The following is a 22679-nucleotide window of genomic DNA, read 5'->3' on the forward strand; positions in this document are numbered from 1 at the left end:
AACAAAAAAGCTTCAAAAACAGACTCCAACGAGAGACTGCTGAATTGGAATTAATTTGCAAACTGGATACAATTAATTTAGGCTTGAATAGAGACTGGGAATGGATGAGTCATTACACAAAGTAAAACTATTTCCCCATGGTATTTCTCCCTCCCACCCCACCCCCCACTGTTCCTCTGATATTCTTGTTAACTGCTGGAATTAGCCTACCTGCTTGTCACCATGAAAGGTTTTCCTCCTTTCCCCCGCCTGCTGTTGGTGATGGCTTATCTTAAGTGATCACTCTCCTTACAGTGTGTATGATAAACCCATTGTTTCATGTTCTCTGTGTGTGTGTATATAAATCTCTCCTCTGTTTTTTCCACCAAATGCATCCGATGAAGTGAGCTGTAGCTCACGAAAGCTTATGCTCTAATAAATTTGTTAGTCTCTAAGGTGCCACAAGTACTCCTTTTCTTTTTGCGAATACAGACTAACACGGCTGCTACTCTGAAACCAATAAAACATAAAGGGTGGCTCACCTGACCTGCACACAGAAATATCTACCAGTCATAAATTTCAACTCTTCCAATGCTCAGCCCATGCCCTCCCCCACAGCCTGGAGAAAAAGATGGGCCTCGTTAACAGATCTGAACTCTGGAGAACCAAGGGGGGAAGCAAGTTCCAAAACAGAACTCTCACAGACAAAACTTTGCCAGCAGCTTGAGCATCGCTGCTGATCTCAACTGGGGCCATCTGGCCCAGGGGGAGAGGCAATTTCTCAAATAACCAATGCCAAATCCATTTTGTAGGTTAGACACTATGGGAATCTACTTAAATTCCTGCTATGGAGACCACACGAAGGAAGCAGGCTACAGCATTCTTTGCTCACTTCAGTTTCTGAGCAGCCTTGCATTGCATGAAATCTAATCTAGAGTTGGAACATTGCATGAAATCTAATCTAGAGGTGTATGAACATTGCATTGCATGAAATCTAATCTAGAGGTGGAACAAACCTGTGTGACTGCCCCTGCATCAGAGGAAGGGCTGCAGGGTTCTTGTCTGACAGATATATTAAAAAAGCAAATTAAAAAGCCATCTTTGTCACAGCCTTGATCCACAACAGTGCTAGACCCAGCTCCAAAATCCCAATCAGGGCTGTGATTCCAACATCCGCATTCCCCAAGCTCAGGAGGGTGGGTTCAGACCAGTCTCCCATTGCCTCAAAGCCGAAAAGATGGGGGCCTGGGGGAAAGGGAGGTGAAATGCCAAAGACACGGGAAGAGAGACATGATTCTACCAGCCAGATGCAGCTCAGTGAACGTGACTCAGGAAAGCCAAAGCAAATGTATATAGTGAAGTCTTACCAAACACAGGGTCAGAGCTGGGATACACAATACCTCCTGACTCAGCAACCTAAATATTGTTCAGGTGTCGGTGTTTCAGTCCTCTAGGGGTTCCAAAGAGTAGCTATTGTATGGGTCTCTGTTCGCAAGGTGTCGTTCCCAAAGTGTCTTGATGCAGTTGGATGTGAACCCTGTAACATAACAAGATACTTGCTGCTCTAAGGGCCCATCTCTAGGGAGCTCAGCAGCTGACATAACTGTGTGACACACCTGTTACCTATCTCCAGCTTTTGTGAGACTCTGTAAGGGGCAGGGGAGGGAGCAGGATTCTACCTGTCAGTTGCTGGTGATCCTGTTTCTCTTTTCTGCACCAAATGCCCTAGGCTGATATTAAAAAAGCCAAAGAGTCCATTTAATATATTGCAAATAGAGTTCAATCTTACAAGACCACATTTGCCGGAGAAAACCTTCTGCTCAAGAAATGATAAAAAAAAATAGCTCTGGGGGTTACTACCCAAAAAAGGGAATTTTAACACTGACTGTGACATGGAAATGTGTTTGACAGCAGGTGGAAAACACACCCAGACACACACACATCTACTCAGCAGCTTGGCTGTTAATATAAAAGGGCTTTAATGGACTTTACAGTCACAGTGAACCTCTCTGCTGGTCTAATTGCATTTGGGAGCTTGCAGAGAAGTACAAGCCATTTGTTAATGCCTGGCTGCTCCCTGGGGGAGGAGTCATCACTGGCTGTTTAGAAATTACGCTACCCAAACACTCTGGGATGGTTCTCCCTTCCGCTGAAGTGCTTGATTTTTAAGGGATGTAGAGGTTAGACTGTTGCTATTTTCCTCAGTAGAGTGCTGGGAAGATGCCAGCCAGGAATCTAGCTGTTTTGCTCATGGTGGCAAGTGGCCAAAGCAAAGCTTTTTTTTGAAAAAAGAAAAAGCAAATTTTCACTTAGAATTTAGCTTTTGTTAGAAAAGGGGGTTTAAACAATGGCTCCGAGTCCTCGGATTCAATTCACAGCTACTTCTGCTCAGCCCTTTGTCCTTTTCAAGCCAATAAACTGAGCTCTCTCCAGTGTGCCATGGAGAGAGAAGGGAGGGTATTTCAGAAGAAGCCTTAAAAACTAACTATTCTGTATGCTCATTTTTGATCTCCTAAGATTGCCTCAGGGCAACTGGCCAAAAATTTCCCTCTTTACCAGGTGCATGCACAGGGTAGGATTCTGTTGCAAAATTGCTTTTTTGTATTAAAAAAAAATCCATGTATCTGGTATGTCAGGGAAATCAGCAGCACATGAAATGGGAAGGTACATCCAAGTGCAGGTATTTTTATGTCCTACAGCCTGCCAGCAGCTGCCTACCAAACACAGCCGCCTTAAGCCTGCACCAATGCAGTTAGGTATTTAAAGCACAAACTTGGTCGGATTCTTACTGTGGCTTCTCAGTGTTCTTTCCTGTCATATGTTCCCTTCTGTGAAGTCCTCCCTGCACCATTAACTTCACTCAATACAGGAATGAATGGCTGCAGCTGAATCTGTTTAAAGTTCCCCATTTTGGTTTCCACATTCAATAGCCAAGCTCCACAAAACTCTGTTTCTAGGAACAGTTAAAGACACGTGTCCTAGACAGAGCCAGATTCTGCACTCTGTTCCACCCTGCTGGGCTCAGGGAGGTTGCCCAGGTTGGAATACAATCAGCCCAGATCAGCCCTTTGAGACATAGAAATAACTCCAATGACTCTCCTATGTACTAGGGCATGAACTGAGCCAATCCTTCAATGTCCCAACAAAAAGTGCTCTGAGTTCTGTACACCAGGGAAAATACAGGTCTCCCACTTCTTCACTTTTAGATGTTCAGATATCAAACAACTGAAGAATATATTATTTTGAAACAAGCCCCATCTCCACTTTTCTGCACTGGATCCCGAGCCACCATGTTGTTACGGCTGAAATCACTGAAATGTGAAATATTCAGAGAAAAATAAAGCCTACGAGTCTAAGCCACAGGCTTCAGTCTCACAGTGAACTAATCTGCACCCCTGGGAACAGTCTGTAATATTTTTGTTTTTAACTTCCACCACCACTTTATTATTTCAGCCCAGACTCCCAGCAACAATTCTCATAGCTCGGCTTAGCAGGACTGCCAGAGACTGTGCAGCATCTGCCTTTGGAGGAGATGGAATATCTTAAATCCGCCATTCACCACTTCAAAGCAATCTTCCCTCTTTTGTTACCTGTAAGCAGCAACAGTGATGTGTAAAACTCCTGATTCAAACTGCCAACTTAGTTATCAGGAAGTGGCACACACAGGAAGGAAGCAAATCAGAGACAGAATTCAGAAAGCCATGGTCAGTACAAGCTCTGAGGGCTAGACAAGGGTTCAAGAGATCAATCCATTCTTCCCACAGGCTATGAGCAGTTTCCAGCTAATACTTCACGCTCCACATCTAACCTACAGAACGTCAAAATCATCTCTTAGTTCACTTCAGTGGAACTGCAGCTAAGCCCTTGTTTATACTGAGATTTGAGGCCCTGTGATTGGCATTGGTGCAGGGACCCCATGCCTACCTTAGCAAACTGCAGAACTGACCAGCTGCAAGCCCACTGACAAGGCCTACAAGGGGAATTGGGTCCAACATGTTTTCTTGTTGTTACCCCTCCCACTTGCCCAGAGGCAGCGCCCCCACAGATATCCTCTGGAATGTTGATACATGTGATGGTCTCCTCTAGAACCCCTGCAGTTTCATTAATTCTGAAATGGCTCTTTTCCCCCCAGTGGGACACTGGATCTCGCCCCCACACACATTCCTTCCTTGTGACAGGTTTGCCCCAAAGGGGGGTGCGGAGTTCGTATCACACAAGGAAGGAAGGGTTGGATATCTGGTTTTGGCTCCCAGCCCTGGGCCAGAAGTGATGGGCAGGCGGAGCATTGAGTCCCAGAGCCTGGCAGAGGGAGGATGCCCCTTGTACTTCTCAGTTGGTATCTTTCTGTCTGATTCACAGCAGATGGGCTCCTAAGGGCATTCCAGCAGTAAGTGCAAGACCCTTTAAGGCCACAATACAGCTGTAACCCGAGAGCCCCACCACCATTGGGAAGAATAAGCTGGCAGGGCATGAACAGCCACAGAGAGTGAAGCTAGCTGCGTTGGCAGCTCTGCCAACACAGAATCAGACCTACCCTTCTAGGCGTTTAGGTGTACTTCCCACAGGACTATGTGTCATTCAGAGCTTGTAAGCACCTTTGATGAAGGGGGCATAAGACAAGCAAACTGGCAGAGGGGAAAGAAACGATCCTTGTTGCACCACGGAGGGCGTGGAAGAACGGTGCCAAATGAAGAGAGGCTCAGATGGCTACAGCGTGCTGAGACCAAAGAAGCATGCCTGCTTTGGTTCTAATCTACCTGCGTGCTGCCTATTTGCAACTTCCCAGATATTTAAGACCATGCCTCACCAAGTCAGATGGCAAAGACCCGCTAGATCACCAGGTGGAGGGCACATGTTCCCCCGAGAGGGAATGTATACAGGAAGCCAAGACATGCACTTGAGCTCAGCCAGAAAGCCAGATACTGAGCCCTCCATTCCGGACCCTCGGGAGTGCAGTGTGCACACAGCACACTTCTCTATGGTATCCCCCACCCGTTCGTGCCACCAGTGAGAGGAGCCTTGCTTCGAGGGTATGTTACTTTCTCCGTCTGTTCCAACTGGGACCACGTCGGCTAATTCCACAAGTGTTGCTATTTCCCCCCTTGCCCAGTGACATATGGGGAAAGGTTGCTTCTGAAATGGCTAATTCCTCCCAAGCAAATGCCAAACAAGTAAAACCTGACAGGGGCAGAAGCTTTCCTACTGTGAGATAACCCATTTGTGCTGATGGGGTGAAAGGCTGAAAATAAAGGGAGAATAAAAGGAATACAAAACAGAATAAACAGAACAGGAAGTGAGGGACCACATCTGCATCTTTACCATGATCAGGAAACACTATGGAGGAAGAAGCCAGGAACTGAATAATGCAAGTGCAATATAGAACAGTATTCTGACCAGTCTAAGAAATGGCTCATAGCTCCATGCACATAGCAGCTGTGTGCTTACAGAAAGAGGCAGCAGCATTTGTGTATGCAAGTACTTTGATTATTTTCATGTGTGATTGTACATAAATTATTCCTCAGATGTGGGATCATGCATCTCTGATTCTAGTTCCAAATATGGTGCATAGGGACAAAGCACAGTATTGTGTTATCACCATAAAATAAGCTTCATTTTTATACTGCACAGATAAGGTGCAGTGCAAGTTAACAGTTGTGGGTAGCAGCATTGGAGGTCTCAGTGCTGCCTTTCAGATCTGCTTTTGCTAGTCAAAGAGATGTGAGTGCCTATAAAATTTTCAAAAGCAATTGGCTTTCTCCTGATCCTGCTGCCTAATTCACAATTGAACATTAGGGGTTGGGGTGGGTTTTTAACATGTCTACCAAAAGCAATGCACTCCGCCACCCCCGAGAGCTGTTGACTGCACTGATTTGTTCCTTATATTTAAACAAAAATGTGCCACCACCCCCACCCCTAAACCTCATGCAACACTGCAGCCCTGCAATACCTTTGTCCGACATCACTCCCCAAGGATCCCATCCTCCGAGCTGGTAACAAGGGGCTGACCCCATGGACATCCTCTGTCGTTGCTGGTGGGACAGTTTTTACATGCGAATTGATCTCGGATGGGGAATTCTTCAGCTTGGCTCTTGCCATTCTAAGAGCTTTGGATGACTCCTACTTCCTCCTCTTTTCCCCCTGATATCTCTCATACATAGCAATCTTCATACTGCCTGCAGTTCAGAGCTGTCGGCATGTACCACCTCCTTCCTCTAGTCACTCTCCCCACTGGTAGCTGCTCAGTGGAACAATCCTGCCCTGTAGATTTATCTTGGTAGCGAGGAAAATTAAGGAAAAGTCCATGGTTGTGCTGCTGTTATGAATCGCGTGCCATCCAGTAAAACAGCAGAGATGACAAGAGATTCATAATGCAGAAGCCTGTATAATGGTTTCACTTCATAAATAAAAAGCATAATTTGTGTAGTGCAGTATATCCTTTGCCTTGGCTGGCTGATTATTAAAATGATGTGATTGGTTTTATGACTGCGCTCAAGACAGCAGTGGCTTGTGGGGCAAGGGATCACAGAAATTCTTCTCCATTCCAGTACATGGGAGATGTTATTTCCCCCTCCCTCCCCCCAGTTTCTTTCTGTAAAATGTCAGAGTGTGAATTTAATGCTGGTAAATGACACTCCCAGAGGCGGAGTCCTCACACAGCACAAGGAGAAGTAACACAGGCTTCCCCCACATTGCCCTGTTTACACACTTTAATCCGGACTCAAAAGGAGCACCTCTGTGGGTGAAGGGGAAGTCCATTCAACATGGGCCATTAAGTCCTTGGTCTGACTACTGAGAATGCTACCATTCATTAGCACCCATCACAGTGGTGGTTTTGGTGATGTGGGCACTATCCCCATGAAACTGGACTTTCACCCATCAACCCCACTGCTCCTTGTCCCTTGAGCTACCATCAGTTGCTAACAGCTTTCAGACACTACTGGTTTAGGCTGGATTCAAACCAATGACTTTTAAAGTAACTCGCTCTTCATCCCACTACCAATGTAACCTGTGTTTCTTTGGTTAAAATATAACTTTGTTAGGCAAGTTCTCCAAGAATGCAGAAAAGTAAATAAATCTTAATTACTAATAAAAATGTCACTCACATTTTAGTTATCATCCAGGAGGTTCCCACTGATATTCCTCACTATAGGTCAGTTTGAAACATCAAACAACAGGGGCAGGAGCCCTAGTTGCCTTCAGGATTCTGTTAAAGAACTCTGGCCAGGTTTGTGCAGAATTTATATATTTAAGCCAGCCAAGTGTGCAGTGGGAGTTTCAGCACCAAGGACAGCGTCGAGGGCGCCTATTGAACGTTTATACACTGTTTACTTTAAACAAATATTTAAGATGATATGTGAGAACAAGTCTGAGGCCCTACCATATCCTGTGTGTTGCTGAACTGCTATCAAGATTCCACAAGCTAAGCAAGGTTAATGCGAGTCAAATACTTGGATGGAAGACCTTCTAGGAAGACGTAGGTGCTGTATGAAATATCCTTGAGAGAGTAGATGGTGGTCTACCTTCTGAGTCGGTGCGGTGCCACTGCGACATCACCATGCCAGGGCGCATTGTGCTACAAGAGGTGCTTTTCTGGAGCAGACTTAAAACCAACTTGTGGTTATTAGAGCTTCCACTTCATTTTTCATTCATCCATTGTCTTGGCCAAATTCCCACTCTGGTAATTCCACTGGGGTCACCTAAAATTCCTTTTGCCATTTCAGTGTTATAGCAAGTTATTCTATGCTCCCTGCCCTGAAACCATTGTGCCCTGTGCTGTTTCACTGCAAAAAGGTGGATTGGTTGCATTGGCAGTCAAAATTATCCCTCCTCCACAGGAGGGTTGAGCGGCTTAGTCCAGTCATATCTGAAAAGATGAGGAAAGAGCTTGAGAAGGGAGAATACTGCAGAGGCGATCTTTCCTCACTCACCCGGAATGACAGGAGGAATGGGTAGGGCCAGAGAGCTGCAGTGTAGAGCTCTGGTGGGGATTATATTTCTTTTGTCACTGCAGGTGATTTGCGGGGCTGGTTGAAACATTTCAAGAAAGAAAGTTGGGCTCCCAAATAATCAAGAGTTTTCACAATAAGGTGTCTGCTTTCTCCAGAAAAGTTTGATGTTGAATCAAAAATCTAAAACCCCAACAAACTGAATCTTGGTGTTTTGACGGAAGGTTTTGTTTGCTGTTTTTCAATGAAAAGTCAAAAATGTGCTGGGGGGACATTTTCCAGCCAGCTCCAGTTATTGGATTTGATCTGAGAATAATAAAGGAGTGTTGATCTATACATGACTTTATAAACCACTGTGGATTTGCACCAACCTACAACAGATTCAAATAAAACCATGAGAAAAATGCAGACTCCTCACCCTCCTTCACTTACATCTGTGAAATATTAAACTTAAGCCCTGGTTATTGTTATTCCTATTATTTTGAGGTGCAGAGAGGCTCTTTACTAAGATACAAAGGGATGTACATGGCATAGCTGGGATGAGAGCTCGAATCCAGTTCCCTACTCTAACGATAAGACCACATCCCCATTCCTTAATGGGACATCACTATTAAGCATATTCTATAAAAGTTTTTTCCCCCAACATAAAATAGATACAAAAGCAATGCCAGTTACTGACTTGCCAGCTCTTAAACAGTCCCATATACACCTTGATCATCCTTACATGGTAATATTTCTGTTCAAGCCTTGTAATTGGTTTCTTACACTCATACTATCCACTCATTCCTTACATTAATTGATTACATATTCATAAGCATGAATACAATTGGTGATATACATCTTTAAGCAAGCACCTAACATCAGTGGGACTTCTGCTGCTGTTTGTAGTTTTGACAGGAAACCGTGCAAACCGACTTCAAGAGCAAGGTAACTGGCATAACAGGAAGCTGTTCAGACTGCTTGAAAGAGCAGATGCTGGAGGCGCGGGGGCATGGGCTTCCCTTCCTCCCCATGAGCAGGAGCTGCTGCTGCCTGGAGGAGGCCAAGCCATTCTGGGGTTAGCATCTGGCTACACTGCAAACCAGGATTTAATGCTTAATTATTACTTTGCAAGCGCAATACAAACTGCTAATTTTTCATTTCAACATTTGCATTACCCTGAGACCACACTGCTGAGTGGCAGGCTGGAGAAAAGAGATGGAATTGTTCAGAAAAAGTCAGGATGGATATAACAGTTGCTGAAAATGTGACTGAAAAGAAAGGATTTCTCATTAGATTCAACTGAATCCATGGCAAATGCATCCTTTAATATTTTGCTTTTGTTTAAGTAGTTTCCAATACTGGCTGTCAAAACTCCTTTTGTGCAGCCATTCAACATATTAATAATAAATGTGATCATGCATGTTAGAGCTATTCAATGAAATAAGAGGGCTTTAAAAATTACTATGATAAATGCATTTAGTATTTATTGAAAGCTGTTGGAATGGAGAAATTCTCTAAAAATCAGCAAGTACAGCAACTTCAAAATAAATCTTTTAAAAATATGGAGCTCTAAGTAAGCTATATAGCCCATAGCAAAACTTTAAGCAATAACAAAGAACTTTCCTTTATATACTACATTTTGCTCGAATACTTTTATGCAACTGAATTCATTAGTATTTAACTTTGTGGTCATATATTTTTCTCTTATGTGTGCTTCTCCATGGAGGAAGGTTGGGTTCTTTGTCCAAAATAAATAGATATTACAAACTCTTAAAGAGATACTCTAATTATGACTCATTAGAATAACTTATCTGAAACTGAAAACTGGCCTCACGCTTCAATTTGAATGTAAACTCTATTGAACAGCCAGAGAATTGGATGGTTTCCCCCACCCGAACCCCATTGCTATACTAAAATCTTCCTTTGGCTCTACTCAGAGATACGTGCCTGGCTAGCTAGAAATGTGCTCTGTACAAAGGTCTGGTTTGGAAGCATCAACAAGAAAATGGAGCCCAGGAAGCCAGTTTTCTTTTGCAGTCTTGGGCAGTGAAGGCACCCAAGACACAAGCACAGCTCTGACCAGATCAGAGGCTTAGCCTTGGAAGGAGGGACGAAAAGTAAAATTAAAACATTTATACGCAGTTTAAAATAACTAATTTGGAGAGAAAAAATAATCAGCAAATCTTAAGATTCAGGCTGACCTCCCACAAGTCATCTGAGAAAAACAAACTCCTAATCTGTCGCATAGGACTGCTGGTCTTGGCACTGGGAAGGGGACTGGCAGCTGCCAAGAGGAGTGCAGAGTTCCAGTGAGATTAATTTGGAATGCAATGTGGTTTGTAGCAAGAATCCCCTGCAGCAGTGCAGAAAAATCCAGACTGGATTTTTACCTACAACAGTCACAGCAGTGAAACATGCTGGCTAACTCAGGACTTCATCCAATGCCCACTGAAGTCACCAAAAAGATTCCCATTGATTACAATGGGCTTCAGATCAAATCCAACATCTGCAGATCTCCCTTTATATGATCATTCATATGGAATGAGGCAGACAGACAGTCATTTGAATAGTCTCATACCATTCCTGCTCCCACATTTTAAGAGTATTATTATGTCTTCACCCACACACAGCAATCTACATTTACAAAAAGTCAGCCCAGAACAGCTAGTTGGTTTCATAGCATAGGGTCTACAAAAGAATCCATCACTGTCGACTCATGTTCATACTGTCACCTCTGAATATGCTACATACTCAACCATTGCAGTCAGTCTTCTTTGCATTGGCATCGTATTCATGGAGAAGGTTTTGCCTTGCTTTGCTGCCCTGCTGCAAAACTGCACACTATTTCACTTAACTGCAAGCTCTTCAGCACAGGGAATGCGACTTACCTATGTTGGCAAAGTGCCTCAAATTTAACAGTGACGTGCAAATACTTAATCACATCAGCGATTACTAAAAATATTTCAAAAACTGGCCTAAATCACTCTGTGCTACCCATTGGCTCAAGAATTTTGCAACAAGTACATACCATACTGTACTGGCCATTTATTGACCAGGTACAGTGTCCTGGACTTTCAGAATATATTTTGAAATGAGTTTTTCAAGCTGTTTGTGAAAGCCAGTGTGCAGCCCTGCAAAAATAACTACAGACTCTTATCATTTGTGCTCCAGCTACTTCCTGGCTGGGTTCGTCAAGTAAGTTTGCAAAAAAGGAACTGTGTAAAAGCACATGGTATGGGCAGAGAAGAACAGTCTGGTTGGCTGAACTTGCAGAAAGCTTCCTACTCAGCATGACAGCATTTCTGTGTCTACTTCGCAACAACTTTTGAACGCCACATCTGATCAATTCCAAAATTTCAGGAAATGTTCTAGGCACCAATGGCCAGAACTCCATTCATTTGGGGTTTTTTTGGGGGGGCGCGATATCAGAAAACTGAAAGAGTGGAAAATGGGGGGCATATGGAACAGTCGTTGCTTCAAGCACCTCTGCAATTGCCTGTATATCAAACACAACTGGTGGATGGCACCACTAACACGCCCGGCACCAGTCCCAGTCTGAAATGGCTGTAGCAGCCATTCCCACGGCCTCATGTCTTGCTATGCAGCGTGGGGGAGGAGTGTCCCCCGACACCAATCCCAGTCATTTCAGACTGGGCTTGGTGCCAGGGGAGCAGAGATGATTGTGCCCTGGCTGGAGGGATCGGGCAGCCCCCCCCCCACGCCCGCTGCTTGCTCCTGCCGGCACGGGACTGCAACGCTCAGCTCCGGAGGGCAGCGCCAAGCCCCCGGGCATGCTCGCAGGGAAGGAGACAGGAGGCAGAGCTGTTTGGTGCCTCCACGCAGCTCCAGGCCCCTCTGGTTACTCGGCAGTGACAGCCAGGCTGGGCACCCCGCCAGCAGCGTGACTTGGTCCGACCCACGGGGACCACATGAACCCTGGGGTCGGCGCTGACATCCTGCCTATGCCAAGACCTCCGGTGCAGGGGCAGCCCTAGCTCTGCCCAGCTCACTCCATGGCTGGCCCAGTGAGTAAATGAGCACACTAGTAGGAAATTGTTTTATTTCACTAACTACAAATTCTCTGTTTTCTTTTTTTTTCTTAAATTTTAAACAGTCAAAAAACAAAACAAAACAAAATTGAAAAGTGTAAACGTGTAAAAGCCAAAAAAAAGGCGGGTGGGGGGCAACATTTTTTTTGCTTGGGGTGGCAAAAAACCTAGAGCCGGCCCTGTTTCTAATAGGGTGGAAAGAAGGTTTTCTGGCAGTAAGAAGCCTGAGAACATTAAGAAACCAAACTTTAGGCTGAGCTACTAGGAAAATTGACATCCAGACAATGGAAATCTTCAGTGAGTGCTTGTACTTTCCAAGATCCTTACTAAATAAATCAAGACTTATCACAGCAATAATGCAACCATTCTCTAGCTTTCAGCAATCAGGCTAATGACTACTTAAAGTACCACACACACTCTGGCATCACTTTAACCCCTGAACTTGAGCTGGTTACCAGCAGTATGATAAAATAACTACAAACAAATTATTCTTCTGTGTAACAACACTTTTCCTCATGGTTACAACAAATGAAGCACAGAAGCAACTGACAGGAAAAGTGATGCACAACATAGTCAGAAATATGCAATTCATCAGCAGCACATTGTAAAAGGATGAACCTGCTAAAAAGCACAATTTGCAGAGATGCCTAACTTTTGCACTTACCTCACGCTGGAGAATGTGTTATCAATAGGCTACATCCTCAAATGTGCTAAGAACCCACAAAGTCTCCTCAGAATCTGACCCATTTGGCATAAGAATCCTGGATTCATGCAATTATTTTTTTAAACAGCTATAGGGCTCTGTCCTCCAATGGATGCCATGCATAAATGGAAGAAAACACATCAGTGTGCTTCTTAGATTACTGTTGAAATATTCTCTCTCCTTGGAATATATTATTGTTTTTAGGAAAACAACAGCAGCCCCTGCAACATTCAGAATGGAAGCATACTTCACCTCTGTTTGCTGCACCAGGAGACTGTTCTCTTTCTTGATGCTGGTATGTGTGCCACTTGAGTGGATATTACAGAGTTACTAGTGTATGTATTTTAATATGCACAAGACACAAAATTATGACAAGCTGGGTCTTTAAGGACATTTTGGTTTGCATTTGGAGAGACAATCTAAAGCAACAGAAAAGTTACTGTCGGTGTCTATTAATGTGAAGCTCCGCCACTGACAGAAATGAGTCAGCGTTCTCATTTAGAAATTCTTCATTCAGGTGTGATGATTTAGGGGAGGTGGGTGTGTTTTGTGTTTTAAAGTACAAACCTCAGTGTGTTTTCTTGTGTAGTAGAAGGAAAGATCTTTAGGAAGTTCTCTGTTACTTAAAATAAAAATATGCTCTCCTAGACACAGCCTTCGTGCAATTTTCCACCTTCTGCTGGAACATCAAGAAACTGCAACAAGACAGCACTAACTACATCATAATCACAGATCTACTTAGCTACTACAGAACTGTCACCTTCTGGCCAAACTAAAATCTCCACCCATCTCTCTGACATCTCTTTGTGGACCTTTAATAGCCAGTGCAAGCTCACCGTGGCTAAAACAAGGCGCTATGATACCCCAAATAAATAATAAACTACTACTATTTCTGCAGCATACTATCTCCTTCTGCCATCCCAGGAAGATCAGCTAGTCAACTTAATCTGTATCATAATACTCTATAAGTCAGCATTATACTACCTCCTATTGCAGCATCAGGGAACTGCCACAAATTCATATGATTTGCACCGCAACGCAGGATGTGTATGTGGCATGCCACGGAAACAGAGAATTTCCATGGCCTTTGATGTTACTGGAAGTTGCTTGGCTACTCAGCCAAAGCCAGCTGATGAATGTGACTTTAAGAGAGACTTTATTGCTTAGATGCTGGTAATATTTATTGGCAGAGAAATTTAACTTACTGCTGTGAATATCTGATTGGGAAGGAACCGCTCACGAGATTCTGCAGAACATATAGCCTGCAATAAAGAAACTGGCAGTGTGAGAAAGGATTGATATAAATCAATGCAAAAGGAATTTAAAATAAAGCAATGTCTTAAAAATGCAGGTTGTAAATGTCCCTGCATGCACTGGATGCGTGCAGAGCAATTGTTGGGACAGAAGGTTAAAAGTCGTTATTGAAGAGAGAGTTCCCACAGAGCATGAGACATATCCTCTTCATTTCTTATAAATCCTACATTTCTCCTCACTCTCTTCCCCCCCATTCTTCACTCACACAAGACATGCCGGACACCAGGATCACAGCTTCGTAAATTCATTGGCCCCAGCTGCTTACTCTCCACAGCAGGATGGAGCGCTTGGGCATATCTAACTTGGCCAATTTCTCCAGAATTCTGTTGGAGGAAAAATTATGGCTGGTATTTCCAGCTGTGAAGAAATTTGCTAATGGGAGCAAGTGGCTGCAGCAAGCAGTTTAATTAATATCCACACATCATTTAAGATGAAAGTCAATTCCAAGGGAAACGAGTATGCAGGAGTAAAAATATTTACCTCATTCTGTATCAGCGTCTTAACAAGGATTTCATTCTACTCTTGCAGCAGAGAGAATCAAGCTGCCTCTTGCTCAGCAGGAATCCCTTAGCAAGTGTACACATGTGTAGCTTAACAATTGCTTCTGTCCCCTGGCCCTAGCAGAGTGAGCTGTGGAATAAGGTGGGGAATGAGAAAATCTTCTTCATATAGGTAGTAAAGAACAATCCTGCCTAGGCTAGGTATGGAGGGGTATGATGTGCGGAGGAGGAAGAAGAGAGAATGCCCAGGATTGACATGGCGTGGAGTCATAGGGACTGGAACTCGGGGTGCTACCGCACCCCCTGGCTTGAAATAACAGGAACAACCCAAATACATGGTTTTCCCCTTCTGCACCCCCACTACAAAAATTGTTCCAGCACTACTGTGTGGAGTGCTATCAAGCATACTGACATGAACCTTGGGATGGTGTCATAACCCACACTTCGCAGCCATGAATGGATTGCGGCAGCTGGCAACATGCCATGCAGAAGAGAAGAAGGCAAAAACAGAGTCACATAGATTTGCCATCATCCCAGTCCTAGGGTGCCACTGAGAGGTGTTACCAGAGCAGACTAGCGAGGCAGCTGCTCCAATGCCCTGGGTTATGAGTGTGCACATAATAGCAGCAGGAGGTCACTCAGCAAACAGCCTGACACCCACTGTACAGGGAGTTTTCACAAGGACCTTTCAGCTGCCATGTGAGCTATGCAAATTTCCCCAAACTGGTGGCAAAAAAACATCTTGTATTTGAGTATGACACACAACAAAGTTCAAGGAAATGAGCAGAAGGAATGAGATAAGAAGCTAAAATCCCCAGACAGAATAGCTAACCAATTATTCTCAACAGGACAGACAAACAGAATCCTGCTACTGCCATGGGTTTCACAGAGAGAGAGAGAGAGAGAGAGAGAGAGAGAGAGAAATCCTCCAGGAAAAGTAAGGCAAATGACAAAACTTTATAGCTCTTTATTTTATTTAAAGTGAATTTATGACACCACCATGGGTTCGGCTCTGGTGGCTAGTTTCAAGCTCAGAGTGAAAGTCACCTCTGCTACTTACTGCAGATTTAGAGTCTCTAGGAACACATAAAGCCCAAGGATAGTGACCACACAGACATTTACAAGGTCTATTCTGTTTTACAAGTTTTATTAAAGTTACAGTTAAAGTTATGATCACCCAAGCATATAGAAACACTAATCTTGCAGCATAGGGTCACAATTCTAAAACCCGTAATCTTGTGTCATAAGGTCATTCTTTGGTCACTTACTTATGTCAAGCATTTCTTAAACTAAGGACTAGTATGGCTAAGTTAAAATCTTACAAGCCTCAGCCTGTAGGCCTTGCATTTCAGCCATACTTAGATACATAATACATAGTTGGCCTCGGAACTACTGATCAGTCTTATTCTTCTATAATCCTACAATTTAACTCTATTTAGCACTCAGAGATTATATAGGCCGTAGCAGGCTATATAAATCATAAATGATCATAAATGAACAATAAACTAAAATCATTGGCTATGGCTTTGACCCAGTTTCCTCCCAACTCCAGGCAAGTTTAGGGCATTGTTTTGGTTTGTTATTTGAAGTACTGCATGTGAACTGCATTTAAATGTAAGCTACACTTTATAACTTGTATTCACGAGGCATTGCTATGGCCTTTCATGATGCTGTGTTACTACGGCTAGGTACAAACATCACTGAAGTCTACAGAAAAACTCTCATTGACGTCAATGGCCTTTGGGTCAGACCCTTTCTGTGTCCCTGGCAGGCAGTCTTGAGCTGAATCCATGTCTTGGCCGCTTACCTGAATCCCAAATTTGTAACACAGTAACACCCAGAGTCCCCATCAGGAATGGGGCCCTCCCATGCTGCGCTCTGTACAAAGATGAATGAAGAGCCAGTCCCTTCTTCGACGTGCTGGGATAGTAATGCATATAATACTACTAGACCACTAGGGTGAAGGAAAGGAAAGACAAGGGTAACTGTACTGGTCATGTGGGGGGTAAACTAAGGGTACAAGGGTGACTGGCATCTGGTGGGTGTTAGCCTGTGGATCAAGGAAATAGATAAAGCAATTACACCAGAGGTGTGTTTTGGTTCTTAACACGTTGTGCAATGAGCAGAGGCAGAAAGAGAGGCACAGACAATGCGCCCAAGGCAGTTAAGTCACATCGTTAGCCAGCTAAGAGTTCCCAAACAGATGCACTTTTAAAAGGCTGTTCTCTCTTTAAATTAATTAAAGAATATATATATACTTTAATGGCTGAAAGTGCAGCTTCCCCGCGGTGCTCTGCCGATCATCATGCCGAGTGCAGATTATGCTCTCTGCTGCATTTCTCCCCACAGTTCAATTCTCCCAGCAAGCTGCCGAGGCTCAGTGAGTTTCTTTTGCACAACAGGCCACTAAAAATTCACTGTAAACCAGAGGGGTCTCTGCCCATTGTGATTTGCCCTCTGAGTATGGGCCTTTTCCCTCACATTTGCCATCACCCACACTAAAGGCTGACTGATTTTACCGGTTGTAATTATGCTCTCAAATAATATCCCACTGTTTCCTCATCAGCGAACATGGGAGATAATTGTTTTTATCCACCTCTGCGGAGCCCTTTAAGATCTATGGGTGGGAAAATTCTGTATGAAGTGCAAAGTATTATTTATTATTCAACTGCCATTAAAAACATTTCAGGGGAAAGTACAAAACCTTAGGAGACAGCGATTAACCTGAATGGTTGTTGCTAAAAATATGAACCATATTGGAGACTTGGGTTTCCATTTAGCAGCCTACAATGGTTCTGTTTACTGCACAGTTAAATGCCAGGGCCTATCTCTAGGTGCCCTTTGGAAGAACAATCACCTCTAGTGATTTGCACTCTATGGTGATTCCCTTCCTATAGGGACACAGCCGTAAACCATTTGTGGGGGAGAAGCTAGTCATGTCACTTAACGTCCTTCTGAAACACAATCAGATATTGTGGTGATGAGAGTGGTATAAGACGCTAAATAGAACAGAATCGGTAACTTGATGATAATAGTAATCTCCCACTGTTCTGAGGCACTTTGAGATCTTTGGATGAATAGCACCACACAGGTGTGAAGGCGTTCAAGACAGACCTATATGCAAGCGGCAACTTAATTGGCTAAATGACATTCGCTTACTTGCCCTATGTACTTTTCTGCAGCTTATCCTGAAAACAATTGCAAAGCCCTCAGAGAGCAACTTTAAAGAGAAAGCACCTGGCTCTTGCCAATTGTAATTGTAATGGGGTGCTACATTCTGAAACCTGCTTTCAAGCACTATAGTGTTCCATTACATTTGGTTTAATACATCTGATCAGTGGATTTTCAGTTACAGTTTTAAATGGATGTACCAGTGAATAAAGGTTTACATTTCCTGCAGGAATACCACAAAACAGTCATTTGAGAAGACAGCATCAATATCGAATGAGCTAACCACAATTGAAAGTTATTACAAGAAATGGCAAAAGAATTAGTGACTAGGCCTTTTTAAAAAAAGTTTATAGCATCTGCTGCCCATTCTGGCTCTTACACTTATGAGCTAGGGCAGCAGGAGCTGTCAGGGTCACCCCCAACTAGTTACACAGAATCACGTATGGTAAGAACTTTCCCACAAGGTGCTGAGCATCGGGGGAGTGAATCAAAGCAGTACCAACAATGGGGGGAGGGGGAAGTTATACAGACAGAGAAAAAAACGGCTGGATCGGGCTAACACAAGACTTATCTCGCGAGCCTCATTTGAGCTCCCTCCAGGCAGAGAGGTCTAGCAAACTGGGCTTGAGTCTGGGAATCAGGAACTCCCAAACTCTGTTTCCAGCTCTGCTGCTAACTCAGTGGATGTCCTTCAGCAAGTCACTTCCCCTCTCTGGGCCTCAGTTTCCCCCAACCCAGGCACCACTCTTATCTACCTCATGGGGGTGCTGGAAGCAGTAATTCAATGATGTATGTGAAGAGCTTTGAGGCTATAGAGGGGCAGATGCCCATTGATGTTAATACTTCAGCACCTGGAAACAGCAGAATGCTATATAAAAAGAGGCTACATTTTATCATGATATATGATGTGTTGGCCAAATAACCACCAACATCTGTCTTCCCCTCAGGTGCCAGGGAGTTCCACAGACTGACCTCCAAGGGTGACACCTTGAGATCATTGTGATTAACATTGCACTAATGCTGAGGAGTCCCTGTCATGGGCCAGGGCCCCACTGTGTTAGGTGCTGTATAAAGACCTCCTTCATTAGCCCACCACTGTCAACCTGCATAGACAGGAGTATTTGCAAGTTCCCCCAAGTGTCACATGCATTTGGCCAGAAACAAAACACTTCAACCAAGAACAAAATACTGGATCAGAGAAACTTGGAAAGAACCCTAAAGAGGTCGGGAAGACAGTCATTTTCCCTAATGCTTTTCAAGCTACATTTATTCAAAAGCATTTGGGGAAAAAATCCCATTCACTGCCACAGCCATTTGATCTTGCATTGACATTATGCATATCTCAAGTTAGTGCTAATGAAAAATATATGAGCCATTGCAGCATGGGTTCTGTGCAAAGACTGCTTCTGGATCCAGATCAGTTCTCTTCCGTTCTCCTGAAACTGCAGTTTGTGATGGCTATGCTGCTATTTTGCTCACTGTGAGAGAATCCTCACTCCTCATCCACAAATTCATGTTCAGTGTTCTACAATGTCAGATCTTCCCCGGAACGTCCAGTACTCCAGTTTCTAACCATGGGGAGGAGAGCGGAAAAAAACTTGTAAGAAACTGACATTCACCCTTTCTCTGCTTGTGCCCCCAGAACATTTCATTGATCGCAGCAGCAGTGCCAGTGGGAACTGATATCAGTAGAATGTTAATGGGCAACACAGCAAGGAGGTATCAGCAGAGAAAGGGTCATTGTCAATTTCTCACAGATTGTCTCTCTTTCTTCCCCTCCCTCCACTTAAAAACTGGAGCACTGGACAGTTTGGGAAAGACCTGACATTTTAGAAAACCTGGAAGAGGTTGCAGGGTTTATTTAGTGATAGCAAAGGGAGCTGGAAATTAAAGGAGGTCTCTGAAGAATTGGGTTGATGAGTAGGGGTAATTACGTAAAGTGAGAAACCGTATACAGAGTGTGCAGATAAGCAGGAGGGAAGGGTGTGTCTGCCAGTAGCAGAGCTTCTTATTTCAGGTGCATCTTGCTACTTACTCAGAGTTCTCCACACAGGTATCTTATGCTGTTTCAGGACTTTTGCTTGGCGGGGGAAGAACATCCCATTTACAAAACATAGGGCTTTCCTAGCAATCCAGTAATACAACTGGGTATTTTACAACTTCATTCACGTAAACAGTATTCCAGCACATTGTAAAACATCCAATAAATATCATCATGGAGCTAAAGTAATAAAATAGCAGAGACAGTGCATGTGTAGGCAGTTTCTGCAAGGAAGCAAAGATATTCGAGCAAGGATTTGGAAGGAAATGGAGAGTCTATGAGGCGAAGTGATACAGGGAAGCTGTTCTGGGCACAGGAGTTGCAAAGGAGAAGATTCTCACTTTGTCGCTGCTAAGGCTCTGTCATGGGACAGAGGGGGTGAAGTTAGCAGAACAGAGGGAGCCGCAAGGGGTAGGCTGAAGAGTGCATCTACGCTGGCAATCAAAGAGTCCCAAGGGGATAAACATGATGGTAAAAATACTAGAACATTGTCCACCACTCAGTTTCCACCAGGGCAACCAATGTGCCTCAGTATACACGCAGGGGGATCAAATCTTTCAGCAAGATAACAGTTCAGTCTCCAGATCTAATCAGGCATTTCTGCTGAGGCCACCTATGCAAAAGAGAGCCAGTTAGTGCTTTCTGTGATGTCAAGATCTGTCCTGTTTGAAAACATGCCAAGACCCACAAACCCATCTTCCCTGGCTCCCTGAACAGTCATTAGAGGGGCCAGGTTGAGCTCTGCAAGCTCACAGCTCATGTGGTTTTATAAATGTATCAAAGACAATCCTCATCACGGGGTGCTCTGAGAGGCTCCCCGAATGTATTCATTAGAAGAGGGCCTCACCTCCCTTCCCATGTGTAACTGAGAGCAGGACTGGATTTCATTAAAGGCACTGGTGCTGCAGAAGCTAACGGATGACTGAATTTAGCTATCGCGGGTGTGTTACATGCTCCACTTTCTAAAACAGCTCCCCATCTAGCAGGAAAGTTAGAGAGAAGTCATTATATAATGGAGACGCGAGTGCCCTGGGTATTGAATAAATTATGAACACAGAACCATCATCACACCCATTACAAATGCATTTATGCCTTCTGGAGTCTGGCTCAACAATAATGCACATAAAAGCTGTGAAATAAGTATATAAGGCTTGGACTTGTTTAAAAAAAGTCATTTTGGGGGAAAAAATAGACAAGACCCGGCTTATACGCTAGATAAATATCCACTACAAACTCATGATGATCCAGCCAATAGCTTCCTACTTTTATAATGCATTTGACATAATTCCACGGAAAACACTCGGATCTCAGGGCTTTTCACTGAGTCAGCAAAGGTCTTCCAACTTTTTCTTAACAAAGCTGCTGACAGATTAAAGTTGCAGGAGGGAAAAATAAAAGGAATGATATCCAGGCGACTGTCAGAACAGACATCTTGCTGCACAGATGAAAACAAAGAGCCTCTGGGTAACCCTCAGTATACATCTGCAAGGGAAATAAAAAATATATTCTCTGTGCTATCACACAAATAATGCAAAGCAGTCAAACATTGCCAGTTCAACACAATTACAGGTGAGCAAATAAAAGTCTCATTAACAAATGAGAAGGATTTATTTATATGGAGATGGGGACTCCATCAAGATGGATGGGTGAATCTTTGCATGCAGCTTTCTAAACAGGTTTTCAGTACCTCTGGCCTAAATGGCGCCATGAAACTGAAGTGTAGAATTGTGATTAACAGGGGAGATAGCTCGATCTCCGGTGTGAAGGGCAGGATAAAAAAAAAAGCACATTTATAAGGACTAACTGTATTTCATAGAAAGAATTGTCAATATAAAAACAAACCAAAAAGATCCAGGGCTGGATCTTCAAGGTAGGTAAATTGCCAAAGTTCCCCTGAGCTCCATGGAGCTCCTCCAATTTACACCAGTTTAAGATCTGGCTCCAGTGTGTAATCCACAGGGTGGATAGCACTCAGCCAACTAAATAAATATAAAGATGCTTTTTCATCTCTCTCCCTTAGCCCCTTCAGCACCTTAGGACACAGGACAATAGTCACGAGACTTAGCACGACTATCGATTTTAAATTTTCAAAGCACTTTGTAAACATGAATAATAAATAAGCGATCGGCCTTCTCTGCATCACTTCTCACTCCTGCCAGTGAAGTAAGTATCATTTGTAATTGAGAGCGAGAGAAACCTGAGACACAGAGGTGGAGGGGCAGATCCTCAAGTGGTGTAAATTGCCATAGCTCCACAGAAGTCAAAGTTTCGCCTTGGATTTGAAGTCAATGGAGCTATGAAAATTTCCTCTCACTGAAGATCCCTGACCAACTTGCTCTCCCATCAGTGGCAGCACCAGGAGCAGAATGGAGGACCATTCACAGTGGCTCCTCATAGCAGAATGTGCAAAAAGTTCCACCCAGCTGATGTGGGAGGGGGAGAAAAGTCACAAATCTGTAGTACAAAATGCCAAAAACCAAGACGCAATGTAGCCCTCCAAACAGGGCTTCAGTGGGACCTAGGTGGCAGCCATCTGCTGGCTCTCTGCACAGAGGTGGATTCCTTCCTTTGAGTAAACCCTCTGTGCTGGTTGAGAATACATCCCTGTGACAGAGACCCCCTTGGGACTGTCACATGATTTGCTGAAACTACTTCTGAGCCCATTTTCCCTGCCAGCTTGGGACTCCAGAATCCTGCCTTGTTGAGACAGACATGCTAGCCTGCTGCAACACAGACCCAGGATCTGAACCATGCCCCCAAAGCTGCAGACTTTAACTGAAAACCACTCGGCAGGTACTCCTGTCTCCAGCATCCAGACACCCAGCTCCCAGTGGGATCCAAACCCCAAATAAATCCATTTTACTCTGTATAAAGCTTATACAGGGTAAACTCATAAATTGTCTGCCCTCTATAACACTGATAGAGAGATATGCACAGCTGTTTGCTCCCCCAGGTATTAATCACTTATTCTGGGTTAATTAGTAAACAAAAGTG

The 22679-nt window shown here is 43.9% G+C and overlaps 1 protein-coding gene across 9 annotated transcripts in view; it reads right to left on the reverse strand.

The window, feature by feature from the left end:
• The window catches only part of KCNT1 (potassium sodium-activated channel subfamily T member 1), a 202345-nt gene that overhangs the window by 125528 nt on the left and 54138 nt on the right, over positions 1–22679 (reverse strand). For 3 of the 9 annotated variants that reach the window (XM_043498814.1, XM_038374834.2, XM_038374835.2), the window contains exon 1: positions 5927–6170. The exons of 4 other annotated variants lie outside the window; for them this stretch is intronic. In XM_043498814.1, coding sequence (XP_043354749.1) covers positions 5927–6075 — 149 coding nt within the window. In that variant the 5' untranslated portion in view covers positions 6076–6170. Of the gene's footprint in view, positions 1–1346; positions 1495–5926; positions 6178–22679 lie in introns of those variants that run through there. 2 more of the 9 variants (XM_038374832.2, XM_043498815.1) reach the window with 2 other exon arrangements.

Source organism: Dermochelys coriacea, chromosome 16, assembly GCF_009764565.3.
Source record: "Dermochelys coriacea isolate rDerCor1 chromosome 16, rDerCor1.pri.v4, whole genome shotgun sequence".
Taxonomy (NCBI): Eukaryota; Metazoa; Chordata; order Testudines; family Dermochelyidae; genus Dermochelys; species Dermochelys coriacea.